This window comes from Balaenoptera acutorostrata, chromosome 14, assembly GCF_949987535.1.
Source record: "Balaenoptera acutorostrata chromosome 14, mBalAcu1.1, whole genome shotgun sequence".
In the NCBI taxonomy this organism is placed as follows: Eukaryota; Metazoa; Chordata; class Mammalia; order Artiodactyla; family Balaenopteridae; genus Balaenoptera; species Balaenoptera acutorostrata.
In genome coordinates, this window is record NC_080077.1 from 14,782,221 (window position 1) to 14,804,333 (window position 22,113).

Consider the following 22,113-nt stretch of genomic DNA (forward strand, 5'->3'; position numbering starts at 1 on the left):
TTCAACAGCACTGGGAAAGTATCTACTTATTACCAGCCAGGGAGCATCCTAGGACAAAGGACATATGCAAAAGGAGGAAGAACAATAAGGAGAGGAGGGACAGAAGGAAGAGAAGAAGGAAAGCTTCTGTCCTAGGAAAGCAGACAACTCAAGGAGGAAGACTTGGGCCTTTGGGAAAAGGCACTCCAGGTACGGAACCCCAAAATACCAAACACAATCCTGCTCTAACACTGGCCTCTGGTCTGCTTTTGTGTGTGATCCATAAATCATCTCATAAATCATAAATTGATGATCCCATCCAAGACACAGGGACAATATATCATCACATAAAAAGACCACACAAACATGTCTAGAATTGCAAATGGAAATTTTTACTTAAAAAAATTCTTTGGGAATCTGTATGTCATCTGTATGTCATTAGGGATCACATCACTGCAAACGTAATAAACTTCAATGAGGGAGGCAGGGTATTGTGGTGGAAAAATTCTACACTGAGTCAGAACTCCTGGGTTCTAGATAAAAAGCTGCCAATAACAGCTGCATGGCTGAAGCAAGTCACCAATCTCTTTGGGCCTCAGTTTCTTCTCTATCAAATGAGACGTCTCAACTATGTTTTCTAAATTGCTTTCCAGCCTTTACGCTGGGTGACCATGATTCTGACCCATGCCTCTGACCAACAATAACATCTATAACCAGCTAGAATTTCTTCAGTGGGTCTCGCCAGTGCACAGCCCATTTTTCCAAACTCTTTCCCAAGAGTAATAAAATGTGTAAAAGATGAGTTGGTAAGAGGCCCTAGCACTGCATTTAAGCCTGCTCAACTCTTAGTCCCATGACCAATCAAAGCGGACAAACACCCATTCCATCAGAAGGAGCTGTCAGTGATGGCCATTGTGTTTCTAACTGCCAAAGTGGCTTGCCCACAGATATGTCACTTCTCACTAATACGAGGCATGAGAAAACAGGAAGAAAAAAAAAAATAGAGGGAAGACAGACAAGAAATAAACAAAGAAACGGGGAGGGGGACGTACATCTGTACATTTGACATATTCTTAGTTCACTGAGCTCTATTAACAATGATTGAGGTGGGAAGCTGGGTAGAAGAAAATATAGTTGAGATATCAAAGACAAAGGAGACATAATTCATCTACTGAGGCTCTGCTCAGTCAGCACGCATGGCTGGAGAGGGTTCCGAAGCAAATGAACATTTCCAGAATAGAAGACAATTTGGATATGGTTTAAAATGAACAGAGGTTCTTTTGCACAAAACCTTCCTCGATAGTAAGGCCAAATTCTTCACCATAATCAGTGACCAGAAATGTTGACACCTCCGGGTAGGTATCAAGAGCTCTCTTAGATGCAGAAGTTAGAGCTAACCTGCAGAGTTAGCCCGCTTTGATTTTCCAATCCACTCTACAGGAAGCAAGCTCCAAGAGCAACCTATTCTTTTGCTGCTAATGCAACAAAGAAAAAAACATCTTGCTTACTTCTGAGAAGACACAGTAGATTGCTCTGTGGTGTAGCAATGACAATTGCAGATTATGTCATCCAGAGACACTAGGAGCACGTGGGACACCTATAGAGTTGCACACTATGTGGATCTCATGGCGAGATGAGATTGGGTTGGTGTGTGTGAGACACCCTACCAGGCGCAGCGATTCTGGAACTTGCGGGGAGTTTTGGAGTTTTGACATGCTACTGTTACCTCTTTGACTTAGGGTAACATATGCAAAGTGTTCTCTGCAATAGCTCGACCTTTCTCCAGACTCATCTCCTGCTGCTCCTTTACCCACCTTCCAGGTACCATGTACTCCAGCAGCCAACTGTGTGCACTTCCTAACCTGCCATGCCTTCACTCTTCTCATGCCTTCGCTCTTCTCATGCCTTCACTCTTCTCATGCCTTCACTCTTCTTCTCATGCCTTCACTCTTCTCATGCCTTCGCTCTTCTCATGCCTCCGCTCATGTTGTTTTCTGCCAAGAATAACCTTGCCCAGCCCCTGTGATCCAGGAGAAATCCTAATCGCATCCTGACTCACTTCTTCCCTCTGCTGTCTCTATACCTTGTAGCCACATTCTCTCTGCCTCCCTGATAGCAATAATGGTTCCACAGGTTCCATGCCCACTAGACTGTGGAAGCCTTGTGAACAACTTCTAATAATATATAGGAGGCAGCCAATTAATCTTTTGATTTCATTTAAATTAATTCAATTTAATAATTCAGCTGAACTACGTGAAGATAGCTGCATGATAGCTCTTGAAATAATTAAAAATACCTTGAGGGATTAGTAAATCCATCCTAATATATGTCCAATTGCCGGCCCAAATTTCTTCTAGAGAAGAATAGATAATAGAGCAAAAGAAATTTCAAGTTTCTTTGAAACTTTGGGTAAGTCACTCCCCGTTTACCAGGATTTTCTCAACCACCATCTAAGGGACTTTAGAATAACTCACTTAACATGTGAGTAACTCTGTGCCACTTTTCCACATTTGAGAATAGCAATACCAATAATTTCTCTAGCTGGGGAATTGATGGCATTGGATAATATTTACAAAAAGAAACTAAAAATCCTGAAGGCAGATGCTGATGTTAATCTTTAAAACCTATTTTGAAATACATACGTAGTCGTGTTCCAATAAATGTATGACACTGAAAAGGAGTTTAATTACTGTCTAATCCTTGACTCCTCTCACATGCTACATCAAAACTGTCAGGAAATCCCAACAGCTTGACCTTCAAAGTATAAATCAATGCAAATTCTTGATACTTATAGAAATATTGTTAACCTTTAAATATGCTAATCATAGTATAGTTGTGTTTTTAAAAAAATAGTCCCCATCCTTCAGAAATGCATACAGAAATATGTACAAATAAAATATAATTGCCAAAGCTGGGTGATGAATACATGAAGGGTCGTTATGCTATTGCACGTCTGTCAAGGTTTGAAAACTTTCACAATAAAAACTCAGATCAGGTCATTCCGCTCTTCAAAACCCTCTGTTGGATCTCCCACTCATTCAGAGCAAAAGCCAGCAACCCGACAATGGCCTGCAAAGGCCCTGTTCACTCTGACGCCTACACTCCTCTCCGTCCTCACCTCCAACTTGGTGCTCCACTCTGTCATCCCAGCCTCCCTGTCTCATACACACAGGGCACACTCCTGTCCCAGGGCCTTTTCACTGCTGTGACCTTGGCCTGAAACACTCTTCACTGAGATAGTCTCATGCCCTTCCCTATTTCACATCTTTGTTTAAGTGTCGCCTTCCTAATGGAACCTTTCTTGATTGGTCTGATTTGCATACTGGTCTGTCCCCAGTGTCTAGCATACTGCCCGGCATAGAGTAGATGGCCAGTAAATATCGGTTGTGGAATGAATGAATGAATGAAAGGGCAAACTGGGTCAGCCATCCAGTGAACCTAGGTGGGGGTCCTACAACATCAACAGGGTGAAGTAAGAGCATGTCAGACAGGCTGCATTGGTGACTCTAAACCAGACTGGCAAACAGTGATTTCAAATACTCCTTGGACCAACGGTGTGGTACCCAGAAAGTCAGCAAAGTTAACGCAGCAAAGTTTTCTAGAGCCTGAGTCTCAAGCAGCCAGGAGATCAATCCTCCAGATCCCTGAGCCAGCCCTGCACCCGACCAAGCAGGTGGCCACTGACACCGACTACCTGATCACATGATGGCCACCCCTGGGCATGCAGCCACCCCACACCCTCCAGAACATCCTGACACTCTTGAAGACCAAACCCGAGGAATACAGACAGGTCACCAAAGGCCTGTGCTGTAGCCTCACCACCATGATGGCCGCCACACGGAGTTCAGACTACTGACACCCCCAGAGGCCTGGCTGAGAAGAAGGTCAGGGCTGGGCTTCTGAGGTCATAGCGACTCTCCAGAATGGATCTGTTCTAAAAATCTGCCCAGGATTAGACAGAATTGGTTTTTAAAAGACTTGATTCATTTGTATCCTGGAAAAACAGTTGTAAATTAGAGGAATGTTATTTATTAGAGAAGAATTTTCAGGTGATTTTTAAAGTGATCTGATCTTGAAAACTGAATTAACAAATACTGTGAAATGAAGGAAAAAAGAAAACAGCTGCTCTGCTACTCTTTGGAAACATCAGTGTCTCAGGCCTTCCAGCACAGGCTGGCATGTTCTAGCCTTTGCATTTGCAGACTTGCCTCTCATTTCTGGACAGCAGCCTCTTGAGATTCCTCCCGTTTCTAGACAGTACCCTCTGATGGCTCTGTCTAGACAGTGCAGTCAGAAGCAATCTGAAATCTCTGGGGAAAAGGGCTCAGATTCCCAGTCACTACTTCACTTGCTCAGTCTTCTTACAAGACTTGGCCTTGGTCACAGGGAAGTCAATATTATACATTGTTATTACCCTTATAAGTGGTATTTATGACTTGTTCTATTTAGTGCTGAAATACTCTTATATAAAACACTGATTCTTCTGCTGTAGTTCTGCAAGGTATAAGCATGCTATGAAGCAGAAAACAATCAAACCAACCAAACTTCCACTTACTACCCTCCCATCCCCAGTGCTCTGTTCAAACCTGGCTCACATCCATTTGGGGCAAAATCACTCAGCTGTTAGCCAGTGGTCTCAGTTGCCACCAGCTCAAGCAACAAGTTTCCCAAGCAGCTGAGAAACGAGTTCTAACTCTTCCTCCCACCAACCCTTCCCCCAACCCCAGCTATGCCTTGGCATGTGACTCTGGGAGTTCTTCAATGTCCTTGAGTTAGGACTGAGTAAAAGGAAATGTTTCCAAAGACTTGGGAATTCTCACTCACACTTTGTTCCCCATGGTCTCACCAAAAAGACTTCAGAGAATTTCTCTCTAGAAAATTACACACGTACAGTTATCTGACCTATACTCAGAAGACTGTTGGAGCAATTACTTATCCCACTGACACCCAGGAAGCTCCTTTTTTCACCCCTTAGCCTTGACTTCTTTACGAACCCCCCAGTATCCATGTATTGGAGGTCCCCCATGCCACACGCCATCCCTGAAAGCCCGTTTGCAGCCATGCATTGAGGCCCCTCACGTAGCACGCCATCTCCCAAGCCACCATAGCCAAGGTCAAGTTCTCCTGTATGGAGTCAGCCACCCCAACGTGCTAAAAACTGAAGAAATGGATGAGGGGGAGTGCAGATCTGTTCAATGCTCTATCTACATAGGAGCTGTACATTTCCTTCTAAATCTTTCACGCTCTAGAAAGCATTTCAGAGAATCATTTTTCTAAACTATTTTCTGAAATCAATCAGAATGCTGCGAAAATAAGAGAATTCCCCCCCAAACAACCAAGAAAAGTTCACTCAGTATATTACTCACTCACAAAATTATCTAACTAGGAGTCTGATGACAGGTCTCTTTTTACTAGGTTCTTACTCTTTGATTTTCTCCTCACGTAGAATTATAATATTGTAATATTACATTGTAATATTTTCCCTTGTACTTTGTCTAACTTTTCAGGTAAAAGAATGAAGAGCTATGTCATTCTGTATTTACTCTAAACCTATGTCCTTAATTATAATCAATAACGATGACTGGGCTTCCCTGGTGGCGCAGTGGTTAGGAATCCGCCTGCCAATGCAGGGGACACGGGTTCGTGCCCTGGGCCGGGAAGATCCCACATGCCGCGCAGCGGCTAGGCCCGTGAGCCACAACTACTGAGCCTGCGCGTCTGGAGCCTGTGCTCCGCAACGGGAGAGGCCGCGATAGTGAGAGGCCCGCGCACCGCGATGAAGAGTGGCCCCCGCTTGCCACAACTGGAGAAAGCCCTCGCACAGAAACGAAGACCCAACACAGCCAAAAATAAATAAATAAATAAATAAATTTATAAAAAAAAAAAAAAAAAAAAAAAACGATGACAAAAGTTTAAGGGTACAGATTCCACGTCGGCGTGCCTCCTTTCCTGGTAGGAAAAGGCACGTGGACACCTGTGTTCCAGCTGGAAGAGAGAACCATAAAACATAACCTTCAGCCTTCAAAAATGAAGCTCAGTAAACAGTCAGGCAACATGGTTGGGGCTACCAGATTTACCCAATAAAAATGCAAGATACCCAGTTAAGTTGAAGTTCAGATCAACAGCAAAGAATCTTTTAGTATAATATCATGTGGGACATAGTTATACTAAAAGAGTTTTTTGTTATTTATCTGAAATTCAAATTTACCTGAGCATCCTATATTTTACTGGGCAATCCTAAATATGATGCTTTTAAGAGAAGGCAACAGAGATGCATGAGCCTGGCAGAAATGACAGAGTTGAGTCCAGGACAGTGGGAAAGGTTACACCACTGGCTTAACCATGCTTTTCTTGTCAAGAGACAGAAGTCTGCTTTGGACAAAATTAGGCATTAACTATTGGGCCAATGGGATATCACATCAAATTAATGTTCACTCATTTACTAAAATTATATAGGAGTTTAAAATACTAATGTACCTTCCGACTCACATGGCTTAGATCACCAAAGAGAAGCTCACTCAATGCTAAGTACGATCTAGCACCACACCATGAGGCACGTGGCCTTGAATTAATTGATCATTCTCACTTTCCATCCGCCAGCTGCTGCTCTCCTTCCTGTAGATCCAATTAGAAAGTTTTAGCCTATACCTTGAGAATATTAAAATGATCATATTCCAAGGAGAAATATTGACTTAGAAAAAGTCACCATTGACCTAATCATCCTTTCTGTATATATCAATAGCATCCCTGGGCTACAAGGAACCACCAGAATGCAGAATGCAGGACAAAAGCTCTCAAAATATCACTACGGAAGTTTTGTCTTCAACTTCTTAGTGAAAGTCATTTTGCTGAGAGGCTACCGATACCATTTTCACAACCAGAAGAAAATACATTTTGGTCTACAATTTTTCACAAAAGAGAAAAGGAATGGGAAGGGCAACCTCAAGAAATCTACAGTAACTTCTGCCACTTCAAACTGTTGTTCCTCCCCACATATAAAAATCATCCTTTCTATGAAAAAAAAGTCATCAAATGTTAATAAAAGTGTATTTAATCCCTCCATGCTCTCTTTACAGTATTACTAACTGTAAGATTATTAACACAGTCTTTTCATATATTTTAATTGACAATTCTAACAGTTCTTTAACTCATTAAAAAAAGAAAGTCAAAAAAAAGTATAGTTTTGTTTAATTATAAATCCTAGCCTATAAATATAAATTTCTACAGAATAAGTGGTTTCAAATCATCTTGGTTTAGTACAGTTATAACCCATCAGCCATGCCCTTCTTTAACACATTTATCAGGAACATTAATTATACCTGGGACATACGGTTCCATCAATTGCCATTCTTATTAAACTTACATTTCATTTCCTGGAAGAGTATTAAACTACAAGGTGAAAAATTTAATAGTAAACAGTATATAGCCAACACTGGGTTTAGTGATTAGCCCAAAAGAAGACACATGATTTTCAACATGGGACCTTGTTATAAAAAAATGCCTATTGTAATGAGGCGGCTGGATCAAGCACAGACTGAATTATTTTTTAATTTTGCCAATACTAAGGTGAAATATCTATTATGAAATAATGCAAGTTCCATTTTCACATTGGTAATTATGGAATAAAAATAGCATCCAACTGCTTTAGAAATCTAAAAGGAATCAGTATAAGTCTCTAGAGAAATCCAGTAAGGTAATTCCTAACCTTTAAGCCCAGGAGGAAAACAAAGAAAAACAAGAAAGGAAATCTTCCAACACAAAGTAACAAGATAGAGTCGTCCCTTGGTATCCAAAGGGGATTGATTTCAGGACACCCCCCCCCCCAACTCCCGCCTAGAATCCTAAAATCCATGGACGCTCAAGTCCCTTATATGAAATGGCATAGTATTTGCATATAACCTATGCACATCCTCCCACATACATTAAATCATCTCTAGATTATTTGTAATACCTAATACAACGTAAACAGTTGTGAATACGATGCAAATGCTAGTAAACAGTTGCCTGTGCACAGCAAATTCAAGTTATGTTTTTGGGAACTTTCTGGAATTTTTTCCCCCAATATTTTCCGTGGGCGGTTGATTGACTCCTCGGAGTCAGAACCCTTGGATACAGAGGGCTGACTGTATAGTTATTAGAACTGAGAGGAAATGATCTAAATGTAAGTATAGGAAATAAGTCTCCCCGATTCTTAAAACTGAAGTGTCAAACCAAGGTTAAAAATTCTCACGGGGCCAAACAACAGTTGAACTCATGGTCTGTCTAGACAGGCATGGCTGGTGCATTCACTTTAGCCATCACTGTAGTTTTGTAGTGATCAGCATCAGGCGTTCCTTCATTCCACGTTGCTTGAGCTTCTACTCTACATGCTAGAACTACAGCAAGTAGGGCACAGCCCCGACATCCTCAGTGAACAGAGGCTGGTCACACCTCCATCTGTTAAGTAGGAAGTGGTGGGCTGGAGACAGACATAGGTTCTACCTCTGGCTCTGCCCGCACCAGCTGGGGAACTTTGGGGAAGTCACTTCCCCTCTCAAGACTTCAATTGCTTCAATTAGAAAACAAAGAGGTGGGAATCCATCAGGCCTAAGGTCCCGCCTAGATTTAAAATACTCTGATTTTATGATTTTATTTGTGTAAAGAGAGGTTTGGACCAAATGAATACTATAATTCTGTCCAGATTTTAAATTCTTGGGTGGGTTTCACATGCAGAGAAATGCATAAGTTTGCTATCGGGAAGTCTTTGTAGGATCTTATTTAATGGCTCCTCCTGATATCAGAAGGGAAAATGTTCCCTACTAAATGGAAAAATGTTTAAACATGATTTTAGCAAGCATCATAAAAATAGTCATTTCCCATAAAACTAAAAGAAGCAGTCTTGGGATGCAGTCTAAGATTAAAGTATTGTCACAACTAAATATAAAGATATTACAAGGAATTAAACCAACTGCCAAGTAAATCAATCAGTGACAGAAGACATCCTGTCAATTTTTGTGCATGATATAGTAGGTTAAAACTTGAGCTTCAGAGTTCACCTTCTAGATTTAGATTCCCTATTTCTCCATTACTGGCTGTGTGAGCTTGGGCAAGTCACTTGCCCTCTCTTAGTTTCTTTGCCCATAAAATGGGAATAATAACAGTATCAGCCTCTTATGGTTGGTGTAAGGATTCAACAAGATCATCCATTTAAGGCTTTCAGCAAGGTGCCTACTGCACTATGGTCAAAAAATACTAGCCACTGCTATTATTAAAGTTATTTCTCCTATTTGTAACAATTTACTCTTTTTGGTTAATTCAACAATTTGGCTCTATAAATTATTAGGCATTCATTCTGTCCAAGGAACTGGGCTGGAACTCTAGGGAGGACCAGGAAATCAGACTCAGCATCTCTTCACAGCCTCACCCACCCTTCTTTGACTGCCTAAATCCTACCTCCATCAAACCTTTTGGATCTGTTCCTCAGTAGATGGGAGCCCTCTGTCTGGTTAAGTGCCCCTCCTCAGTGCCTCTAGTGGGTCCCTCCTCTATCACCATTCTTATTCCACTGGTTTTCAATTGTCTATACACTTGTCAGCTCCCTCACTTAACTATGAGCAACTTAATGACAGATAAGGTGTCCAATCTCTGTAGCTACCACAGAAGTCAGTATATGATTGACATTTGATAAAGCTTACTGAGTGAATATACACATTAATTAATAAACTGTATACAATTACTCTAAATTAATCTATAAAATTAATGAAACAATCATTTCATTAATAATGAGTTAATATATGAATGAACATTACTGTTATTAATAATTGGTAACAATTAAATAGATGGGGGAGACAAATCTATTCACAACCATAATGAAAGGCATTCTATGGTGATTTCCATAATAGAGGTACCCAAAAAGGTGCTCTATGTGCACAATGAACACTGAAAGAATGCCAGGTGGATAACCCATCTGGTGGAGGTGGCATTTGAACTGAACTTTGATTTTTGGGTAGACTCAGCCTAACAGAGATGGGACAAGAAGAAAGAAAGGTATACTATGTGAGAGATGGAGATGACTGAAGAATGGAAGTGGGAATGTGCCCGTTTAAATTTGCTTTTGAACAAGAGTGACAGGAGATGATGAGTTGGAATCAAATTACAAGGGCTTTGAACATGGCACTATAGAATATGCATCTGTTCTGTGATGGTGAAAAGCCACTGAAGGCTTTGAAACAGAGGAAGGACCCAATCAAATGTCTACTTTGGGTAGTAAGCTCAGGTAAACTGGAAAATTAGAGTTGGAAAGCTCAAAATCAGTAAGGAACTATTACAGCAATAATAGACAATTGGCTGTGTGCAGAGAAAGGAGAGAAGGACACAAAAGGCATTTGAGAAGGAGCTTCTTTCTGTGTTTTTGAGACCTGCAAGAAGATGCCTGGTACCGCATCTCTGTGAACTACAGTTGTTCAACATAGAAACAGACTCCTTAGACGAGGGTTGGGCTCGTTATGGAAAAGCAACTTTGGTTTCATCAATCACAACTGCTGAGCATCAGACACAAAACACAAAGAACCAGACAGCCCTGGGCCCGTGGGTTGATAGCGCCTCACGGTGTAGGGCCTAGAACACCGTGTGGACATCAGAGGGGCCCCATGCTCATTTCAATCAAACAATTGTACTGATATTTAGAGGCTGTATCAACAATGCTAGAGTCTGGTGTGTGGCAGCGATCGGAAGAACTAAAGAGAAGAGAACCCTTTTGGGGGGGAAGGTTCAGGGATTTCAATGACCTCCAATTATCTAAACCTTTACCCAAAACCCAAATCATGCCCGCGAATTGGCACAGGTGTGTACAGTTGACTCTTGAACGAACACGGGGATTATGGGCACCAACCCTCAGCCCAATCAAAAATCCGAGTATATACACCTGAAATGACCATAATGCTGTAAATCAACTGTACTTTAATTAAAAATATTCCTGGTATATCTTATAGCCTGCCTCCATATCCGTGGTTCCTCCTGTATCCCCAGTTCTGCATCTGTGGATTCAGCCAACAGCATATCGTGTAGCACTATAGTACTTCTGTTGAAACCGATCCGCCTTTGCGTGGATCCAAGCAGCTCAAACCTGTGTTGCTCAAGGGTCAACTGTATTTGCATTCATGTTTTCGGTCGTTTCCTAATTTCATCTTCATATCCTGTGGCAAAAGTCTGCAACCTCATACTCTTCCATCTGCCTTCTTTGTATCTAGTCAATATCCAACGCAACCGCCTACTTTATACGTTATTTTGGAAAGATGAGGAGTAGAAATTAACGCTACTGTCATTTTTCTCCTCAGCACTCCTTCCTCCCTCTGCTTCTGAAACCCAAGAGGCTCAGTGAAATGGAGACTTGGAAAACAGGCAGCCCTGGGTCTGAATAGTCTTCCTCGGGGTCAGAACACAGCAAAACCCTGGGGCCACCGTGACAGACAGGCATAGGAAGCTTAAATGTGATAATACTTACAGAAGTGCTGGGAGACTTCTACTCAGTGGACTGCCCAGGAGAAAAGCCCGTGGAGTTTTTTTGTTTTGTTTTGTTCTCTTAATTGCTTATTCACGCTTCACCCCCAGGGCAGTTATCCAAACTGCCGAGATATGGCCCAGGTCTCAGTAGTTTTTTAATCATCTGGGTGACTCTGAAATCATCCTTGATTCTAACGTGCAGCCAGGTTGAAAATCCACTTTTATAGATGCTCTATAAATGCTGGCTTCCATCCCTCTTCCCTCTCTGTTTCCTTCTTTCCGAATCACAGAGAAATTCCCTCCTTGCCCTTGTACGTCATGGCTTCTCCGTAGACTGCTTCCGTCAATTTCAACTACTTCCCTCTCTAGAGTTGCCTCAGTCCAGTAATACTTAATGCCTTTCCCTCTTTTTTATTGATTTATTTATTTTTTATTTATTTGGAGTTTATTACAGTTGCTTTGTTTTGTTTTGCTCGCACAGTATCTGGCATACACTAAGCATTTCTAAAAATACTAGCTTCCTGCTTCCTTTAGGTTGGAAAAGTTTAACTTCTAATCACAATAGGGTATTAAAGTCGATCCCTTGAAGGCAAAATAAACAAATATAGGGAAGTTACAAACATTCCAGACTCTTAAAGAGCTCTCATATTCACCTTCTTCAGTGTAGAGTTGCCAATTCCCTTCTAAAGAAGTAATAAAAAATTGTGGCTGGCGACGTGCTGGGTGTGTTTTCAGCCCTTGACGTCTCTGTTTCAGCCCTTGACGTCTCTGAACTCGTTTAATCCTCCCAACAACCAAAAGACGTAGGTCCTATTTTGATTGGCATTTTACAATTGAGTAAACTGAGGCACATTGAGCCAGAGATTACAACTGGGCAAGGGTCAAGAAACAAGCTGCTGGTTTCCCAAACCTGTGCTTTCATCACTTCATTATATACAATCAATTCTTATTACTTGCAAGTTAAGTTCTATGAAGTACACAGTAGAAGCCACAAACACTGAATTAGTGAATACTAAACCATCACTCCTGGGGGAAATACAGGGTTAGGTTCTTGAGAGCCTCAGGTTGTAACATTTTTATCAACCAAGCAATATACAGCCTTGTTTCATGTGTGTGTGTGTGTGTGTGTGTGTGTGTGTTTCTCTTTAAAGACATCTTATTTAACATATGTTGTTGACTTGTTGACATTAAAATCATGGCCAACAGCACTATAACTCATGCTGAATGAAGTTTATCTGACATGTATTTTCTCCATAAGGTACATCACAGCATTCTTGTACTTAGGAACACTAGACAGCACTTCAGCACTGTGCTTTTTAAACAGCAAAATCACTAATGAAAAGGACAAAAATGCAAAAAACACACTAGCAAAGTGGCACTAAATGGACCCCAAACAGGACACTTGTTTACAGTCGGAGAGCTAAAACAAGCAGGCAGAGCTCACCTTATTTGACCTCAGCTAGGAACGCGCATGTTGGATGACTCAAAGTTTTCACTACTTTGTGCTCGGCCGTGCTACCGTGAATGACTGAGAAAGTGCGATGAGTACTGATCGGAAGCTTACAAAAATGTCAGTGAGTAGGCAAATTCATAAAAGTGCAGTCTGTGAATAATGGGAATCACTGAACTCGAAATGCCCAGTGGAGTCCTTTGCATTTTCATTCCTGAGAAAGGGGTATTCGCAAACTCCCCACATTCTTCCAATCCCATCTAAACATCTCTTCCTGACTGGCCTTTCTCCCTGCAAGAGACCAGAGGGAATCAGGGTAACTGGTGCTTCCTGCCTACTATGCTTCTAGGGACTTGTGCCATGCACTTTGCCAAGGGCTGAGAGAAATACAGTGACGGGAGATAGGCTTTCTGCTTGGACCAGTGCTCAGGGATTCCTCCTATTAGAAATTCAAGAGGCTTCTGGAGGCCTCTCAAGTTTTGTCAGGTAACTAAAGAAAATACCTTCCCATTGTAACTAAATTATATCCTGTACTCAAATTAGAATGCATTCTCTCTCTCTCTGAAGTGCTTGAAATAATCCAGCAGAAATATGTCTTCCCCCTCCCCCCCAAAAAAAAGCAGAAGTCAAAGTTAGCATAAAGCACCCTTAAAATCAATTATGTTTCTGACAATGTTGTATAGTGAAAGTTTTACCAACAACAACAGAAAAAACAAAACTAGGGACTTCCCTGGCGGTCCAGAAGACCTCGCCTTCCAATGCAGGGGCTGCAGGTTCAATCCCTGGTTGGGGAGCTAAGATCCCACATGCCTCGTGGCCAAAAAACCAAAACATACAACAGAAGCAATACTGTGTAACAAATTCAATAAAGATTGTTAAAATGGTCCACATCCAAAAAAAAATCTTCAAAAAAAAAGAACACTTAAAATACCTTCATGAAGTAAAATGAATCATGGATGTACCTACGACTGTTCAAAGAGGAATGTTTTTGTTGACGAAGTGGGAAATTACAGTCGGTTTTAAATGCATGGTGTAAGTTCACGTGGATCTAGATTCCTGAAAAGTAGGCCACCGGGAGACCACAGCAAAGGCTGCACTTTTTGTCACCTCCATACCAAATCGACATGCAGAAGCCTGCAGCCCTAGGATTTCACCCACTCGTGCAGTAAGACTCCTGGTTGCTCCGTGCTAACACCGATATGTGAGCTGCTAGGAATACAAACACACATTTTATTGATGTTTCATCTATGCCTTTGATGAGCTACACACTTTGCAACAATGTAGCCAAATGAATGAAGGAATGAATGAGCTACGAAAGCAATTTTACTAAGTGAAATTTTCTTCCTGAATTCTTGTTAAGCGTCTATCCTTAAAGACAAGAAAAAATCGTTTTTGAAACTTTTACTGTAGTTAATGTCACTTTTAATGTAGTGAATGGGTTATTAAGGCATATTCTTACACCACTGGCCTTCCCAGGCTAGGGAGGAGCTCTGATGAGCCCTGTTCCAAATTTTATTAAAATAACAGACAACAGAGGTCAATAAAGAAATAAACCAGAAAAGATGGGAGGAAAACTGTGGGACTACACAGATGGAGTGACTAAAACAGAAAAGAAAAAAGAAAGCTGGATAGCCGAAAAGAAGCCAAGAAGAGTTTAAAAGGAAGAACAGTAGAAAATAAAGCAAAGAAACAAGAAAACAGGAGAACGGACTATCAAAACAAAGATCAGCGGAGGAAAGAGAAAGGATGCCAATGCAAAAATTACTATTTCTAACACTATTTAGTTGCAGGAAACTAAAAGAGAATTCTCTTTTACTTTCAGGGTCTTAAAAGAAATTCCAGGTCTTTATGTGAGAGAAGTGAATCGTGAATCGAGTTGCCAAGAAAACTGCCCAGGAAGTAGTGCCTGGCATGCACACATGAAGGCTGCTGGGTCCCTGCACTCGCCACTGTTTAGGAACGAGGGCGAGGGATGCAGGCTGGAAATGGGACCACAACCACAGAGGGGTAGCCTTCGGGCCAGACAGCTCTGTAGCTTCCAAGCTGAAGGTGAGAATCTGAACATGAAACCTCAGAGGTCACTGGCCCGTCTTGAAGGTGACAACGTTGGGGGAACCCTCAAAAAGAAGGACCCTAGCTGAGTTTATCGAGGGCTCACTGGGAAATATCCAGTCCTGAACGTTTCTTCATTAACTTTATTAACTTTCATTGATCTACTATAATTTTCCCAAGCCTAATTTACCGGAGCTTCAGAAAGCAGAAAATGACAAGACAAAGTCGCCTACTATCTCATGAAAGATGACACACTTGATTAAAGGAGAAGATGTTATGGGAACAAGCTAAGAACTCAATGTGTTCCTCTAAGAAGTTCAGAGGAGAAACAAAAAAAAATCCAGGTGTGTTTGGATTTTTCTTTTTTAATTTCTGTATAGCAATGGGAGGTACTTAACAGATTTATGGTATTCATGTTATTGATAGTATTATTATGGAAATTTTTGACTATATATGTAAATTATAACTCCACAAAAATGAGCAAAGTACATTAAAATTTTTTCATTTCTGTTTGGATAGCTATCTCCAGGCTACATAATAGGCATCCAGAAATACTACCCCAGCTGCCTTCGACATCTCCTTGCTGCTGGCATGATAACTGTCATCACCGTCGCCCTCCTCCTCTTCCTTCTCTCTGCCGCCACCGCCACCATCATCGCGGATTCCACCGTCACACCACCATAATACTTCCAAGAGTCAGCCCTACTCCTTCTTATTCAATTATCGCTTTGTTAAACCATATAAAATTTTGTCATTTGGGAGCAAAACAGCTGCCTTTCTAGCCTTCATAATTTTAATAGGGTTTAGACATGTACATATAATTAAAAATGTTGTTGATTAATGCAAAATGTTCCCCCATAATTCCTACTAATATTCTCTAAGGTGCAGAACTCAGCATTCATGGTTTCTTCTCTCATGAACTCAAGAACATCATAAAGGTGCTTCCCTTCACCTCCAGCCCACTTAAGTCCTCAGATTTCAGAGGACGCTGTGAGGGTATGTTTTGGGGATGGAGTAGGGGACAGCTCAGACACACTGTTTTTTAAAATGATGTTATCTGTCAATTCATCAGCAGAGTTTAAAATATAAAATAAAACTGCTGAATGATTTTGATGGACTGCCTCCTTTCATGAAATCCTTTACACTTTCACTTTGGCTGCTTTGTATTCAAGCAGCTGTATTCTGGGGATTTATATAGCATCTTTTTCTGGAGGATGAATTTGGGTTCTAAACAGTTGTGGCCACTCTGTTTTCCTTTCTTCGATAAGCAAACTGAGACTTGGAATTAAACCAAATGAGTAATTTGCCTCTATCAAGTCAATGTGTCCTAGAGAAGAAGGGAACACACTTAGCCCTCTCTACTGGGTTCTTCTAAAGTTACATTAAAAATAATACTGAAGTCACTGGGAGGAGTTAGATTTATTATTTTTGTGCTGAATATGCATTTTAGAAAAAATAGAATTAAAATTCATAAATTTCCTTACATAAAACTATTATCACATAATCGGGGTTTTGACTTTTTTAAAAAACGTATCTATAAGATAGATGTTCTTTATGATAACCCAGACTGCAAACAAATGTTGCAGATGGTAATAAAGATTTTATTTAAATTTGGCTTTCACAGAAAATGAGTTCATATTATCATCTATCTATACTTGTAGTGAAACTCCTGACCACTTAAATCAGTTCTTCCCTGTAGTTTTTTTTTTAGCTTACAAAAGCACCAGAACAAATATTAATATGTGAATAAAATAATAAAATAGCGATTGCTTGTATAGCTTATGCACTGCTTTCACATATACTAGCTCACTTGACAAAAGTACTAATGTCTTATCATGATTGGAAAGTTTGACATCTTTTATAGTTTTTCCTGATATCTATTGTTCTTGTCATTGTCAATTTCTTACCCCTGTCTTTTACATCCTTAAAATAATAAGAAACCAAAATGCTGAACCTGAATCTTCCCAAATTATGAATGTCACATCGTAAATATATTCACAAAAGTAATCCAGAGATCCAAATTAACGGAGTGTGAGAAAGAAGGTTAGAGTAAGTGGCAATTACCTTTCAGGGGCTTTCTACCAAACACGTACAAGCCACATAGAGTAGGTGAAAATGAAATGGGGTTTGAAGATGTGATTCCGTTTCAACCTAAAATATACTCATTCCCGAGGCAATATGTGGCTCCTTGAACTATTCTTAGACTAACACAAAGAGTCAGGTAAACAGTAACAATTTAAATGACTGAAAAAAGTGAGAACAGGAAAAAAGGGTGCTGAGATATCACCTAACTACAAAGAAAGAATTACTGAAAACTTGAAAATTAGCCATTCAAATCTCTCCCTAGAAGTGAGCCTTGCTCAAAGTTGAGAAATAGTTCTAAGTGTTCACCAGTGCACAAACTAGGCACTAAAAATATGCATACAGACAGTAGACAGTAGACAAATCACCAGGGCTTTGGCTTTGATGCAAAAGGTTTGTATATTGGTCAAGTTTTTTGGAGAAGTGGGCAATATTTAGCCTTTAAGAATATTGAGTAATAAAACTGAAATCAGCACAGAGTATTAAATACCTCATTTGAATTTTTTAAAACATAGTGGATATAATTAATTTTCATCTTCAGTTTTATCCAAACTCCCTAAGATATTTGAACTTGCTAAGGAACCCAGGATAAGATAACTCCCACTTGCCTTCATCATGACATTTTAGGTAAGACATATTTTGCAGAGTCACAGCTTGTCTATTTACAAATTTATTCCCTTTGAATAACAATTTGTTGGGACATGTGACAATCTTTCTCCCATTACTATATGCCCAGGGCAGTTTTATCTGTTACATTTCTTCATACATAAAGAAGGCTACATATTGTGGCCAAAAGAAGAAAATACCCATAGCATCTTAATGCTAAATGATGTGAATTTCGCATAAATTCTCTGAACATCCCTGTGGGACATTCAGGTGGACAATCCACACAGTAACATTTTATAAATGGAAAAGTTAAGAACCAGAAGTAATAAAGCTTAATCTAACTGACCCAAAGTCACCAGCTAATTTGTAAGAGAAAAATAAAATAAAGACAATCAAAACTGCTTTTTGGTTTGTGTCGATAAAACAACCAGCCACTTAACTAAACTTTTTCTTTTCTACTGACCATAACATTTTAGGTCAGTAGCTTTCAAACTTCTTTACCTCAAACCATGTAAGAAATACATTTTTAATCACAGCCAGCACAAACAAGCATGTATAATTAAAACAAATTTTCAGGAAACAAAACCTTCCCTTATTAGATATTACCCACTCGGCTATTTTCTATTATATTCTTTTCTATTTTATTCCTTTAAAAAAAATGTTCTAGACTCACTAAACTAATTTCGTGATCCTCTGGGTCATGACAAGCAGTTTGAAAACATTACTTTCGGCCCCCAAAACTTTTGATAACTACTGAAGAAAATTAGAGGTTCCTAAAAGAATCTAATCAGTTCTTTTTACCCAGAGTCAAACAGCAAAACTGAGAGGGGGAAGAATATTAAGTAACATCTGTCTATTTGAAATAACTCTATTTCATAGAGCCTTCTTTTCCTCCCTGGGTAATAAAGGCAGAATTCAAACAAAAAAGAAAGGATGTTATGGTAAATAAACGACAAAGGAAAAAAAATTACTCTAAAACTGAATTTCCACACAGAATCCCATGTGTATGAGTTTTTTACCTCATTTTTTTAAAGTCTCACATATTTTTTTATTATTCTAAAAGTATCTGAATATCATCTAATGCAAAAAGTTTAAGATGGGGCATATTATAGCGATATTATTTGCCACTGGGATGATGAACAATTTTGAATAAAATGTGATTCCCCTCTTTATTTGACCATGCTCACTTTGTAATTATTAGCAAGGCAGTAAATAATCCACTGAGAAGCAGCCTCATTAGTGCCCATTGAAATTCAGTGGCATTAATTTGCAATAAAAGAACTGAAAATTAAATGGAAAAGAAAATAGTTTCTGGAGTCTACCGTAAGGTTATGGAATTCACATCATAGCAGTGCCTTCCTTCACAACAAGGAGTTTAAAAGGTGTGTTAGACTTAATCGTTATACTTTGTTCTAACACTTTTTTTTTTTTTAAGTGGGCAGAATAAATTCTTTTTTGTTTTCCATTTTAACCCTGAATTAAAACAAGTTAAATTAACGTGATAGATGCCAACTTTTTAAGGTTTTGTTCATTGTTTGTCTTCTGAGGAATAACTCAGGCTGGACCTGCTTGGCTGTGGGATGTTCTAAAGTCCTTTGAGGGGCTGAAGGATGTGGAGTATATTCAGATACCCCAAGAGTCTGCCTTCACGATCCTCTGGGGCCACCCTGCACCCTCCTCCTATTTCTTCTGCTACAAATATCTCTGGATATAGAACACTGAATGGAAAATCGGTCCACAGCTTGCTATACAGAAGGATCTGGGTGAAAGTGGAAGGCGAGGCCAGGCACCAGTGTACAGTCAGGCAGTGCCTAAATCAGCACCCAGCCAGCCACGTGGGTGCCCTGGGGCCTCCCAGCAGCACCTAGGGCACAGGTATTCACCCGGACCTCCTGCCTAAGGCTTCCTCAAGTCCATCACGAAGAGAAGGGAGACGCTGTCAAAAGGAAAATGGGAGGAAGAGGGGAGAAGGAAAGTATAATCTCTACTAGGAAAAATAAATAAGGACACAAAACATTTGCCTCTTAAGTCACAAAAGTGTCCCAAACTACCAACTGCTTCTTCGCCCTTGAAGGCAAAGCACAGAACCGGGCTGAACCGCTGCTCCCCAGTCCTGGGGCATTCTCCTCCCCGGTAGGCCAGAAATGAAACTTAGCTGTCAGGAAAGTATTTCAAAACACTCGTGCTTCGATGTGGCATGTGTTAAACCCACAGGACACTTATAAATCTCTGGCTGTCAGAAGTCTTCTGTCTGCTCTGACACGGACTCAGCCGGGTAACTCAGAAATCAGAAACTCCTTAAGACCCATTGAACTCTATTGCCCCTCTGAGGAGCGCAATTCGATCCTACAGCCCTCCAAGGTGGGACGGGGAGGGCGAGGAAAGCGGTGCTAGGAATCGCTTCCCAAGGGAATCACCTTCACCATCACTATCACCACCATCATCATAGCGTGCATATTTCCACCCCGAAATTCTAGGAGAAAGGAAATTTTGCAAGCACATTAAATCAAAATTGTAAAATACTACTAATAATATAAATAAATAAAATTCTGAGCTCCGCTAGCCCCAGACACCTTCAGCCTTAAATACCAAAGCGGGACATTTTCTAGGGACTCAGAGCACCTTGTGTTTATTTGCTCTGGGGTGTTCCGCACACACACACACACTAATAACCTCTGCTTTGCACAGTTTTCCAATATTTGTTTAGTTAGGAAGCACACGGGGTTTCGGATCTGCGTCTCACGCAGACACTGGGGGAGGGGGGGGGGCGTGGAGAACAGAATGTTGCTGTTTTTTTTTTTTTTTTAAGCCGCCAGGCCAGAGAACTTGACTCTCGAACGCGAGATCCCCCCCGTGACCCTGGGCCGGGCCGCGCGCTAGCCCTCGGGTCGCGCGTCCGCGGTTCCGGCGGCGGCCGGGTTGCCGGGCGCCCGGCCCCGCGGCCTGCGGGCCCCGCGAGCTCCCGGCGGCGCGGCCCCTCGCCCCCCGCTCCCTCCCGCCGCTGGGCGCGCGGCGGCCACCCCGACGTGGCGCGGCGGGCGGCGCGGGTACCTGTAGAAGGCGGGAGGGCCGGCCTCGCGCACCGCATAGCCGCTCGGCTCGTTCTCCAGGTAATAGGGCACCTGTTGGCCGTGGGGATGCAGGAAGGGCGAGAGCTGCGGCGGCGGGTGCAGGAGCACCAGCGGGCTCGGAGACACGCTGTTGAGCGGCGGGAAACCCCCCAGGCCGTTGGCGCTGAACGCGGCCGCCTCGGACCCGGGGCCGTAGGCGAGGCCCGACTGGCCGTAGACGGGCGCGGAGGCGGCGGCCGCGGCGTTGAAGTCGTACGCGGCGCCCTCGGGGTAGTTGTACACGGCGGGCTTGCTGCTGTCCACGTACACCTCGCTCAGGGGCCGCTCCAGGGGGATCTTGAGCTGCGGGCGGTTCAGGGGCTCCAGCTCGTTGGCTTGGATCTGGTGCAGCAGGGCCATGCCAGACGCTTTGGTGTGCAGGGTCATGGTCATGGTCAGTGGCCGCGGGCAAGGCGCAAACCGTCTCCCCCCGCGGCAGAGGGCTCAGCAGCCGACCGGCCACCTGGAAGAAGAGCACAGCCCGCGGTTAGAGGCGGCGCAGCGCATGTCCCGCCGCGACGCGAGCTCCGGCCCTGCCCCGGGAGCCGGCCCGTCCGATGGAGCGGGCCGGCCGGACGCGAGCAAGTGCAGCCCGGCGCGAGCGCGCTCCGCCAACTCCCGGGCTCGGGTCTCCAACTTTAAGTACCGGTCTCCCGAGCTCGTATGCATTACAGAGGTGCTGGAAGCCGGCCAGGGGCTGTTGCCTTGCCCTGACGTTGGCTTAAACATCACTCCAGGAGCAGCTCGTTTTGGAGCGATCCCAAAGAGCAGCTTCCCTGAACTTTACTTTACTTGTCGCTGCTGGATAGAGGCTGAATTTCACTGCAGGAGGGCGGGGGAGCCGAGGGATCTCCTAAAGGTGGCCCAGAGAAGACGGGGTTTAAAACAAACTCGGAAGACTAATCCAGGGGCCGGCTTTCTCTAACGTGCTACCTTATGTGCCCCGTGCCAGGCTCCAATCTATCTCTGTTTGTCTCTCTTACTGTTTGATTCACGCTCCTCGTTGGCTGGAAATCTGTAGTGTGTACATAGAATGACCCTGGGGAGGACCACTCTGTAACCGAGATACGGCAGATAGAGTGGGGTATGCGGTTGCATATGCAGACAGCTATATTTAGCAGCTGCCGGAACTGATGGGAGGCATCTGGGGGGAAGGGGGTGGAGATTCAAGGTGTACATATAGGGAGAGCCGCGCTTTGCAGCAGGAGAGTGCTGCCCGACCTCAGTTTTCCTCATCTAAAAAATTCTCCCGAAGTGGTCCCCTCCAGCCACGACCTTCTGAGATTCTCCCAGCCCGACTCGTCTGTTTGTGCTGGACCACAGTACTGTACTTGCTCCCAATAGGAATTCTAA

At 42.3% G+C, this 22,113-nt stretch overlaps 1 protein-coding gene across 1 annotated transcript in view; it reads right to left on the reverse strand.

The window, feature by feature from the left end:
- ESR1 (estrogen receptor 1) overlaps positions 1 to 21,299 on the reverse strand; it is a 258,433-nt gene extending 237,134 nt beyond the window's left edge. The window contains exon 1 of the mRNA XM_057528224.1: positions 20,702 to 21,299. Within this exon, the coding sequence (XP_057384207.1) occupies positions 20,702 to 21,153 (452 nt within the window). The 5' untranslated portion in view covers positions 21,154 to 21,299. The remainder of the gene's footprint in view (positions 1 to 20,701) is intronic.
- Positions 21,300 to 22,113: the final 814 nt, after the last annotated feature.